At 41.9% G+C, this 12,138-nt stretch overlaps 1 protein-coding gene across 1 annotated transcript in view; it reads right to left on the bottom strand.

Moving 5' to 3' along the window:
• Nucleotides 1-12,138, bottom strand: part of ITIH5 (inter-alpha-trypsin inhibitor heavy chain 5) — a 74,666-nt gene that overhangs the window by 52,823 nt on the left and 9,705 nt on the right. Inside the window, exons 3-4 of the mRNA XM_030836910.2 lie at nt 1,923-2,086; nt 884-985 (exon numbers count right to left, since the gene is read on the bottom strand). Coding sequence (XP_030692770.1) covers nt 884-985; nt 1,923-2,086 — 266 coding nt within the window. The remainder of the gene's footprint in view (nt 1-883; nt 986-1,922; nt 2,087-12,138) is intronic.

The raw sequence follows: 12,138 nt of genomic DNA, 5'->3' as shown, positions 1-12,138 counted from the left end.
TTGATTTATTGGTTTTCAGTGTTTAGGTTCAGTTTATAGACAAAGAATACAAATACCAGGACAGATCGGAATTTTAATGGTGATAACTGATGATGCAAAAATAAATGATTAAGTAGGAAGAGATGAGTGCTGGAGATGGAAATGAAAAGGTAGGATGACATGAAGGAGAGAGAGTATTATCACTGAAGATAACAGGGCTCGTCTAAGATGGTGTAACTGCTTAAATTAACTGAAGAAGAAAAAGATAATAATACAAAAAACTGGAATGCAGAGAGAAAGTGGGAGTACTGTAAACATGCAAATCCTCTTTCTTCACAGCACAGAATCGACAGATAATATCTGATTTTTATCACGAAATTTTTTAAAAGCAAACTATCATAATATTTAGAGTGAGGGAGGTAACTACCAGAAATCTACAGAAATATCAGAAGTGGGTGTTTCTAGAAAGTGAGAACTGGGGAATGGGAGCAATAAAATATTCCTCTTCATCATAAACCCTTAGCTACTATATTGTTAACCAGGTAAATATCTGTATTTTTTTTAAGATTTTTTTTTTTGATGTGGACCATTTTCAAAGTCTTTATTGAATCTGTTACAGTATTGTTTCTGGTTTATGCTTTGATGTTTTGGCCCTGAGGCATGTGGGATCTTAGCTCCCTGACCAGGGATCGAACCCACATCCCCTGCACTGGAAGGTGAAGTCTTAACAGCTGGACGGGCAGGGAAGTCCCTAACCAGGTATATTTAATTATTTATTATGATGATAAAAAAATAAAAAGATAAACCTTTGAAGAAAAGAGTGAGAACAAGATGGGTAGGCAGGGTAGAAAGTTTGACACTTGGCTAAAGTGGACTTTTAATTCCTTAATTCAATGGTACTTACCCACTGTCTTCTGTGGTTTTATTCCTTTTCTCTTTTACCTTATCAGCATTTTTCTTTTCTTTCTCTGTAATTTCTCCCTGATACACCTTGTCTCCAATAAGCCTGAAACACAAGACAGCCGCGTTGCCAGCTTGCCGTCCAAGACAAACTCCAACATGGATCTCATAACCATGACAACCCTAGAAAATATTTTTATTTGCCTCTTGGATGTGCAGAAAGAATGCATTCCAGGCCAGGGCACTCCCCTTGTATCACTCATCTCCTTCTAGGGCGATTTTCAACAGGTCCAAATGGGAAGATCCAAGCCAGGGGGCCTCCGATTCTCCAGGAGGAAATCAGAAGACCTGCTCAAACTTCCAAGAAGATTCACCAACTTGAACCTTGCCCAGACCTAAAATTAAACCCACACACCTCATTTGCATCTCTTTACCTCTTAGTTCAGGAGAAAAGAAGAAAGATATTCTATCTGGTACATCAAAGGTTTCACGGTGTCTCGTCCTTCAGATCTCAACTTCAACACTGACTCCTCTGATCCACCTCCCCAACTAAACAAGCCGCCTCAATCCTACTTGCCATCTCCACAGCATTTGCTACTGTCTGAAGTTATCTCATTTATTCATCTGTTTGCTTATTTATTGTTTCTCCCCAGTGGAACTTCTGGAGCAGAGCAACATTGTCTTTTTTCATAGAAGTAGACCAATCACCTTGAAGCGCACCTGGCCCAGGGTGGGTACCCGTTTGTTGGAGGGAAAGAAAGAGGAAATGAAGGTGGGGGGAGGAAAGGAGGGAGGAAAGAAGAGAGTAATGGGATAAAAGAAGAGGTAATAAAAAGGTGGAAGGGGGAGAGGGAGAGATAGAAGGAAGAAGGGAGAGGAAGGGGGGGAGGGAATCAACCTTCTTTCCCACGAACTGTCCACTGGACTGAGAATTTATAAATTCTCACGGCCAAAGACTGTGGTCCTCACAGCATCTCAGGCTCCCCTTGACCCTCCTGCCTAGAAACCTTCAAGCCAGGGTCTCTGACCAGGGTGTCACCTACATAGTGAAGTTAGTGATGAAAGCTGCGGCTGGAATCTGCATCTGAAACGTGATTTCCTGGTCCTCAGATGCTCTGTTCAGCAACCTGCAGGCAACCGTAGTGAAGGCGTAACGGGAAATGATGGTGGACTTCACTGAGAATTCTGTCATCAAGGGTTTGGTTTTCTGTTGGAATCAAAACACATGGTATGCTGTGCACCTGGAACTCTCACAACATTGTAAATCGACCATACTTCAATAAAAATTTTTAAAAAAACGGTATTTTCAATGGCACATGAAAGCATGATTCAACCATTTGGGGGTAGGTGTTTTTGTTTTTTTTTTCCGTAAGAGAAATCATCTTCAGTTTGGGAGCCCTTGACTTGTGATTGTTTTCTTCTTTCTTTGTCTTGTGCTGATTTTCTGGATTTTCCCCTCAGTTGTAAAAGTCATGGTTGAACAACCAGTACATGACAGAGAAACAAATTATCTAGCCCAGCTTTAAGAAATGAACACAGTAGGGAGATATAAATTAGGAGGTTGGGATTAACATATACATACTACTATATATAAAATAGATAATCAACAAGAACCTGCTGTATATATAGCACAGGGAACTCTACTCAGTACTCTGTTATAATCTATATGGGAAAAGAATCTGAAAGAGAATAGATATATGTATATGTATAACTGAATCACTTTGCTGTACACCTGAAACTAACACAACATTGTAAATCAACTACACTCCGATATAAAATTTTTTTAAAAACTGTAAAAAAAAAACCATAAAGAAATGGACACAGTTAAGATTTCCAATTTAACAGAGAATATACTCTACTTAAAGAATTTAATAAAATATTGGAATTTTAGAAGTATGTGAAGTATATAACACTTTTCTGTTATAAATGTTTAGATCACATTTCTAGACTCACTGAATTGACCACAACATCAGATTACACCTAAAGAAATTCTCATATTTCCTAATTAATTTCAATATCCACTTAGAGAAACTATACTCTGGGGCTTTTCCTTTCAGATGACAATCACATTATTGTAAAATAAGAATCAATACTGAGCTCAAGAAAGTATTTGGGGAATTAGAACCCAGAAATAGGGAAGTCTGTGCTAATTAAATTTATCCCCCAAACTTCTGATAAGGGCAGTAGCTAGGCAGTGCAAATTTAAAAGCTGGTTAAACTATTCACAGTTCTCTGTGCATCTATAATATATGCATTTGCTTCTACCTCATGGTATTATAACTCCTGCTAAGTGTCTTCTTCACCGCATGAGCCAGGCCAGAGTGTGGGCAGTGGTGGTGGCAGAGTTCCACCAGACTGTTCATCTGGTGGCTGAACTTGAAGCAGAAAAAAATCTAAACACATCTGAAAGATTTTCCCCTAGAAAGAAAACAAGTTCTCCAATTTGGCCTGGGAAGGAGGTATTTCAAAACAATGGTTCTTGAGATGTGGTCCTTGGACCAGCAGCGTCAGCAGCATCACCTGGGAGCTTATTAGAAATGCAGAACCTCAGACCCCATGCCAAACCTACAGAGCGAGCATCTCAGGGGGTGGGGCTAGAAGTCTATGTTTCAACAAGCCCTCCAGGGGATTCTGAGGGTTGAGAAGCACTCTTTTAAACTAATATAACTAGGTGACACTTCATGTATTTCTGCTAGAATTTTATATCTATAAATTGAGAGGGTTTGTAAATCACCTAAATTATGTCTTCTTCTGAGATCCAAGAATCTAACTCAAAGTCAAAAGTAAGGAATAAAACATTGGGTTTTAGGAAATTATTCCTGAAATCAGAAAGAATCGATGAAATATATATGATTTTATATATAAAATATATAATCACATATATATTTATATATATATAATATATAATCATATATATGATTATATTTTTTATTTAAAAATATTCTTTTTTCAAAAAATAAATTTATTTATTTATTTTATTTTTGGGTCTTCATGGCTGCACACAGGCTTTCTTTAGTTGCGGCAAGCGGGGGCTACTCTTTGTTGCGGTGCGCGGGCTTCTCATTGCGGTGGCTTCTCTTGTTGTGGAGCACGGGCTCTAGGCACACGGGCTTCAGTAGTTGTGGCATGCGGGCTCAGTAGTTGTGGCTTGCAGGCTCTAGAGCGCAGGCTCAGGAGCTGTGGCGCACAGGCTTAGTTGCTCCGCGGCATGTGGGATCTTCCCGGACCAGGGCTCGACCCCGTGACCCCGGCATTGGCAGGCGGATTCTTAACCACTGCACCACCAGGGAAGTCCTCTTTTTTTAAAATTGGGGTATAGTTGCTTTACAACGTCACAAAGAGTAAGTCAGAAAGAGAAAAACAAACATTGTATATTAACGCATATATGTGGAATCTAGAAAAATGGTACAGATGAACCTATTTGCAGGGCAGCAATAGAGACACAGACGTAAAGAACGGATGTGTGGACACGGCGTGGGGAAGGGGAGGGTGGTATGAATTGGGAGATTGGGACTGACATATATACACTACCATGTGTAAAACAGAGAGCTAGTGGGAACCTGCTGTATAGCCCAAGGAGCTCAGCTTGGTGCTCTGTGATGACCTAGATGGGTGGGATGGAGCAGGGAGGGTGGGAGGGAGACCCGAGAGGAAAGGGATATATGTATGCATATAGCTGATTCACTTCGCTGTACAGCAGAAACTAACACAACACTGTAAAGCAATGTTGACAAAACATTCTTTATGAACATCTCGTCTCTTTAGGACAAAATCCGCTGCTTTAGCCGCCGAGAGAAGATTTTCATACAACAACAGAAACTGGACACCTTCCTCGTACACCTTTAGACATTTAGACCTGGACCTTTAGACCTGGACACCTTTAGACATTTGAGTTTACAACCCTACTGTAGTGTGAGTTGCCCTTGAGCTGGATTTAGTCATTTTGTTAATTTATTTCGAACTCTATGCTCTTTCTGATCTCTACGTGCTTTATTGGTTTTGTTTTGGGAACTAGACTTCTGCATATTAGAAACACCCTTGAAATGAAGAAGTTATAGTAAAAGCTATCAAGACAAATACAAAGAAAAAGAAACTCTCAAGTCCAATCCCCTCACTTTACCAACGTTAAGACCAGGCTAGGGTACTTGCCCCTGGTCACACAGGTGGGAGGTAAGAAATCCAGCATGAGAATATGGAGTTGCTGACTTCCAATCCTGCCTCTTCTGTAAAAGGATTCCAGAGGTGGCCTGGCTGATCAAGGCTTTTCCCAGCGGTCACTGTTAGACAGCCAGTAAAATACAGAACTGCCAAAGCATAGTATATGCAATGCTGGTTCAATTCAAAAGTTACCTGTAAACCTCAGTTATCCCCCCCATTAAACTGTAAACACTCCAGACAGGGCAGGGAGCTGAATCCATTCTGCACTAGTGCCACATTCTGACATTTTCTAAAACTTTTTTTCTTTTTTTTCTTTTTTCTTTTGGGTTGCACCATGCAGCTTGCAGGATCTTAGTTCCCTGATCAGGGATTGAACCCACACCCCCTGCCATGGAAGCGCGGAGTCCTAACCACTGGACCACCGGGGAATTTGGCCCCCCCCCCAATATTTTTCTTATCAACTTATCACTTCTTTACACAAAAGTCGAGCACTACTAGGGAAAAAATCTTGTTTAGTTTACGTCTTTGATAAACAGAGCATACAACTCTAGCTGCACGGCATTCCAAACAAAACGGAGCTTCTACCATAAAGAGTCCTTGCCCTGGACTATTTCTAAAGTATTTAAAGATCTTCTGCACTTGGTACCCTTGAGATTATCTTTGATGTCATGTTGATTTGTTCTCATTTATGAGATAATTATCACTTAAAATCTCACTGCAATTAAAATGTGAAAATTAGGAGACGCCTGACAAAATGCTAAGTTTGACTACTATGGTATCTTCTTTTGCCTTAAGATTATGGATGTAGCAGAATTTTCCACAACATTACATCACGAGGAAGCACAGTTTATGGTCTGTAGCCCCGAGAGACAGGCTGAGAAAAGTTTCAAGAAACTATTTTAGCTTTACTGCTTCTGCCCAGTTAGTGTTTTCCCACAGGAGTCCCTGTGTTATTTACATGGATAGCCCTTGCCTTTCCGTGACTGCGCTGTCCGCCAAAAATCTATTAACATCAATTATGTGCAACTCTATCCCCCATCCCCGAAAGCTACCCTTCCCTTCCCCTGCCCCTCCTGGCCTGTAAACACGTGGAAAACGGGGGCCATGACTTATTCCTTTTTTCTCGCCCACAGCTCTCAGCAGAGAATCAAAATCAAAAACATTTGTAAAACTGAATTTTCGGAATCTTGAACAATTAGAGAAAAATAGATATCCTCCAAAGGGAAATAGTAATAAACTAGTATTTCAGAAGCACGACTCTAGATTCTATGATGGATTGGGAAGAAATATTACACACGATCTGTTCTCTCAAGGCGCGGTGGGAAGAAAGTGCAAAAAATAGAGAGAAGCACAGGAAGATATAGGGAGATATATGTATTTACTTTTTTTTATTGGAGTATAGTTGCTTTACAATGTTGTGTCAGTTTCTGCTGCACAGCAAAGTGAATCAGCTATACGTATACATATATCCCCTCTTTTTTGGATTTCCTTCCCATTTAGGTCACCACAGAGGACTGAGTAGAGTTCCCTGTGCTATATAGTAAGTTCTCATTAGTTATCTATTTTATACACAGTACTGTATATATGTCAATCCCAATGTCCCGATTCATCCCACCCCTCTCCTTTCCCCCTTGGTGTCCATATGTTTCTTCTCTACGTCTGTGTCTCTATTTCTGCTTTGCAAATAAGATCATCTATACCATTTTTCTAGATTCCACATATATGCGTTAATGTATATTTGTTTTTCTCCTTCTGACTTACTTCACTCTGTATGACAGTCTCTAGGTCCATTCACGTCTCTGCAACTGACACAATTTCATTCCTTTTTATGACTGAGTAATATTTACTGATTGACTAGAAGACTTTCCAGAGCTCAGAAGGAAGAGAAAACAGTGAAGACCATAAAAGTAAGAAAAGGCTTTTAAAGAGATGTAGGATTTACATGTGGTGAAAGAAAACAAAAAGACATAGAAAAAACAAAAAACACAAAAGACATAGAAATGGGAAGGAACCATAGCCCATTCCTGGCACAAGAATAGTGCAGTTTAGTTAGAAAGGAGGGCACATGGGGCGAAGAATATTGGCCAGGTACATAAAATCGCGAGGAGATGCACCACCCCAAGGCCAAGCACAGAACCTGGAATGGGAGAGGTTTAGGAAAATGTGTCATAAAAGAGAGGATATAAAACCATGGTCTAGGTTTTTCCCAAAGCACAGTTCTTAAAAACCCAACATGCTTCCCATATATGCATTCAACTCAGTATTTTGTTTGGGGATGTGGGCTGAAAAACAGGGGGCAGAAGTCAAGTCTTCCTGTGACATAATAATGTCTTCATTATCTTTTCTGAAAAAACGAAACAGATGGAAAAGCACTTTTAGGCAGGGAGTGTCTTAATTAGCTGCTTGGGGGACCAGAGGTTTCTGTGTAACTCATGTGAGTCACTTAAGATCAAGTCACCCAGAAGACATCCTGAATCCCCCAAGATGCCATCTGGAACTGTGACAGGGGAGTGTTTGCCACGGCCTTTGCCAGGAGCCAGGTCTCTTCCCAGAAGACTGACCTTCTGCTGTTTTATCCTGGTCTAAGAGTTCTTTGTCGACCACTAGAAGAAATCAGCCCAAAGGTGGGAGAGAACCTCAGAAACAACTTCATCAGCTCCTCTCACTTTATGGAGCTTGGCAATTGGCTGACTCCAGTCCAGAGATCTTTACTAAACCTGAATGCTTCTTCCTTTTGAGAAAAACACAGCGCATGCTGTTATTACATGAAGCAGAGGACTTCAGACAGGGCACCTCCCTGATGACTGTATTTACCACCCTGGGGAAATAATTTTCCTTCTGTAGACAGAGGGTGTCATCAGCTCTGAATTGCCTATTTGCGGTAATACATTCTATAGGGCAATATTTCATTATGTTTAGAGAGGAAACACAAAATGCAATTATCTTTTCTTTTTTTTTTTTTTTTTTGCGGTACGCGGGCCTCTCACTGTTGCGGCCTCTCCCGTTGCGGAGCACAGGCTCCGGACGCACAGGCTCAGTGGCCATGGCTCATGGGCCCAGCCGCTCCGTGGCACGTGGGATCTTCCCGGACCAGGGCACGAACCCGTGTCCCCTGCATCAGCAGGCGGACTCTCAACCACTGCGCCACCAGGGAAGCCCGCAATTATCATCTTTATGCAGAAGAAAAATTCCATTCTGTATACCCCCTAAAACAGATAAACCACGATGGCTAGAGTTGGGAGCAGGGAGACAGACACGTACGTAGCTGGCTCTCAGTGAGGTAATGGGGCCCAGCACCACACTACCTGCTGAACTGACTATATTTTCTTATTTTCGATACTCCTGATGCTCTGGCATTTGGGGCTTTGATTTTGGAGAGGCTGCTCCACCCAGGGCCAGCTGATTCCTAGAGATAACAAATGACGCCCCTGCAAGCACACCTTCGAGATACAACCAATCAGCACAGAGCCCTCTACCTCAACCACCTCCTTTACCAAACTCTCACACACCAACCAATATTCCCCCTGCCCCGTATCACCCCAGGACCAGGTACCCAACCACTGGGGACCATCGCTGTAGCCCAGAGACTGCCAACATTATTCCAACTGCCCAATCCTAAGCTTAAGCAGCATGCCTAACCTGACTCATCAATTTCTTCCTGTAGAAACCCCAATAAAGGCTCTTGGCCGCATTCTCTCTCTGTCCCTGCTGCCCCCTGACTGACCCGGTGCTTCCCCACATAGCGCTGCCATGCCTCTCATCCCTTGGGACCTCTGAGTATAAACTTCCTCCTTCGTGAGGATCATTTCCGTGTCTGTGTGTCTCACCACATCTGCTCAAAACATATCCCGGCTACAAATTTTAGAATATCTGCTAGGAAGGGGATGCCAAGACATAGCCCCTGCCATCGGGAGGTTAAAGGATGGCAGTGCATTATTTTAGGAAAACAGGCCAGTAGCTGTTAAGCACCATGGAGACTCAGAAAAAAAGATACTCCTGTTTTTCAAAACATACACATTTTTGGCGTCTGTGATACAAGGGCTTCCTTAAAAGAGTATCTACTTAATTCAGAATAAAATCAAGCAAATCCCCAGGGGTCCATGAGCTGGCAGTGACAGGAGGGTACCAGCTGTGGCCACCGCGTCCTCTTCGTTAATTAGAGTAGAGAACATTCAGATTAGTGTGGTATGGCTAGAACACAAAATACAAGGAGACTCGGGTAAACGAGGGCTACAGAGGCAGGCAGGAGCCAGAACACAAGGGGCCATAGATGTCCTCAGAGTTAATCCTACAGGTGATACAAAGTCACTGAAGGCATTTGCAAAAGAGAGTGATGCACCAGACCTATGCTGGAAAGATCATTCTGGTACTGTTTGGATGGGTAAATCAAGTCCACATCACAAAATTATAATACATGCATCAATAAAAGTGAGCCTTTTAACGTTACTAGATTTCTAAGAAAATTTAAGAGATTGTATAGAACAGTCTAAGCCAAAGGGCCAAGGAAATCTTTTTAACCAAGAATGAAACCTTGAAGGGTATAAAGAAGAGATAAACTTATTTATTACTCAGGAACTTAAAGCTTTTATATGGCAACTATACTATATACAAAGTTAATAGACAAGTAACAGATTTAGGGGAGAACTCTTCCAATTCAGAAGACAGAGTATGTACAGCACACAAAGATTTCTTACATACTGACAATTAGGGGATAAAAAAACACAATAGAAAAATGGGTGCAGGAAAAATTTCACAGAAGAATGACTCTGAATGGCCAATAAATATATGGGGGAAAGTCCAGACTCAGGGAAATGCACATTAAAGGAACAATGAGGTATCACTTTAAATCTAAGAGACTGACAAATCAAAAGGAGTAATTATAGCACTGCTGGCAGAAACGTACATATTCATCACTGCTGACAGAAATGAAATTAAGACATAAGGTACTAGGTGTATTCAAAAAGTAGCCTGACTACATCTATCAAAATTAAAAGTGTGTGTGCACTCTGACTCAGCAATTCTCTGACTGAAAATCTCAGCCACAGAATTAAAAGCACCCACATAATAGAAAAAAAAAATTTTGCAGCAGCATTTACAGGGGCAAAAAAATTGGAAAAATATTGAAAGCTCATCAATAGTAGAATGCTTGATAAACCATCGTGTGCCAACAACCTGTAATATTTTTTCACCATCTCAAAGAATGGATAGAGGCAGGCCAGGTGAGGCACTGTTGAGTGAAAATAATAAGAAACAGAAAAATACAATCAGGTGAGGAGGCAGCTGTGTGTATAAGTGACAAGCACAGACTCAGAAGCTAGACTGCTGGGACTCAAAATCCTGGTTCAACCACCTCTTTCGGAAAGTGGAATCTTGGACAAGTGGCTCAATCTCTCTGAACCTCGGTTTTCTCATCTGTAAAATGTCTCTATATTTGGTTGAGCTATGACACATGAGGCGCTCAGGACAGTGCCTGGCACGTGGTCAGCATGCAGGGAACAGTAGCTGTGGTTACATGGTCCCACTGTCTGAAAGCAAATATGAGAACCCTCATACATGCCAATGTACACGAGGGTCCCCCACCTGCCTCTGCCATGATGTTTTTCTCATGGCATCTTCTCTATTCCTAACACACTTCACCATTTATTTATTGACTGTGTCTATCTCTGCCCCGCTTTAGAATTCAAGCTCTATGAAAGACAGGGTCTTTTGCCTGTTTCGTTCATTGCTATACTCCCAATGCCTTGAACATCTCTGGGCAGATAGTAAGGATTCAAAAAAATACTTGCTGGGAATTCCCTGGCAGTCCAGTGGTTAGGACTCGGCGCTTTCACTGCAAGCAGCAACGGGTTCAATCCCTGGTCAGGGAACTAAGATCCCACAAGCCGCGTGGCTTGGCCAAAAACAAAACAAAACAAAACAAAAACCTTGTTGAATGAATGAATATGTGTATCCATGTCTTGCTGGGAGACTACTGTCCATGAGTCTGGTATTTCTGCACATTTTCTGTGCAGAGGCACTGGCTACCTCTGTTTTGTACTGCATTTTCCAGGATATTTGTATAATGAACAGCTTGGGAAGAGAGAGGTGGGGTTTTCCTTCAGAGCAAAGGGCAGGTTGGCTTAAAGTCCAGAATAATAAAGAGAATGTCTCCCTCCAGGGCAAAGATCAGGCAGGCTTAGTGTTCATTACAGAAGAGGCAGGTTCCCTAAGCTTAGCGTTTCTCTCTTTTTTTTTTTTGACTAATATTTATTGGAGTATGGTTGATTCACAATGCTGTGCTCGTTTCTGCTGTACAGCAAAGGGCACCAGTTATACCTATACACATACCCACTCTTTTTTAGATTCTTTTCCCACATAGGTCATCACAGAGTACTGAGTAGAGTTCCCTGTGCTATACAGTACCTCTCTTGTGATAAAACCAACCATGTGTGTAGGTGTCGCCTGGCCCTCTCTGTATCACTACATGAGAACTGAGCTGGAGGAAAGGCACCAATCCTGCCACTCTGACTTCTGCTCTTACTGTGAGTAATAAATCATCCTTCATCTCTGGCCCAGGAGTCTCCTGTTTTGTGCCAGCATCCATGAAACAGCAACAGACTAGCTTATTGGCTTGTAAGTAGGGTAAAAATCTAGTCTCTTCACAATTCTTTACCCGTTTATGTTCACATATGTCTGTGTATGATGATGTGAACATGAACAAAAACATGAGACAATGAGGTTAGCAAACCTGGGGTATGGGGAGTCGGGATTGGGAGGATAGGAGAAGGGAGGGGAGGAAGAGGCCATGCAGAAAACGATGAGAATACAAAGTCCTGGTCCAAATAAAGATGGTAATGATTGCGACATTGGTCATGGTCAATCCAGCCTTGACTCGACCACCAGCCAGGAGTGCGGAGGCCTTGGGTAAATGGCTCATTCCTGAGGATGTACAGAGGAATCCACAGCCTCAGAGACTGAAGGCGTGTCCCCACATTTTGATAGATCACGGCACACACAGCGGGAAGGAAGGACTGAGATCATTTCAGTTAAATGCTTAGAATCCTGAACATCTGCCCAAGTTCCATCTGGAAACCTCCAGCATGCACTGAGAGCCTGGACCAA

This window comes from Globicephala melas, chromosome 2 (genome assembly GCF_963455315.2).
Source record: "Globicephala melas chromosome 2, mGloMel1.2, whole genome shotgun sequence".
Classification (NCBI taxonomy): Eukaryota; Metazoa; Chordata; class Mammalia; order Artiodactyla; family Delphinidae; genus Globicephala; species Globicephala melas.
The sequence above is the reverse complement of the archived record's forward strand: the minus strand, read 5'-3'. Positions and strand labels throughout refer to the sequence as shown.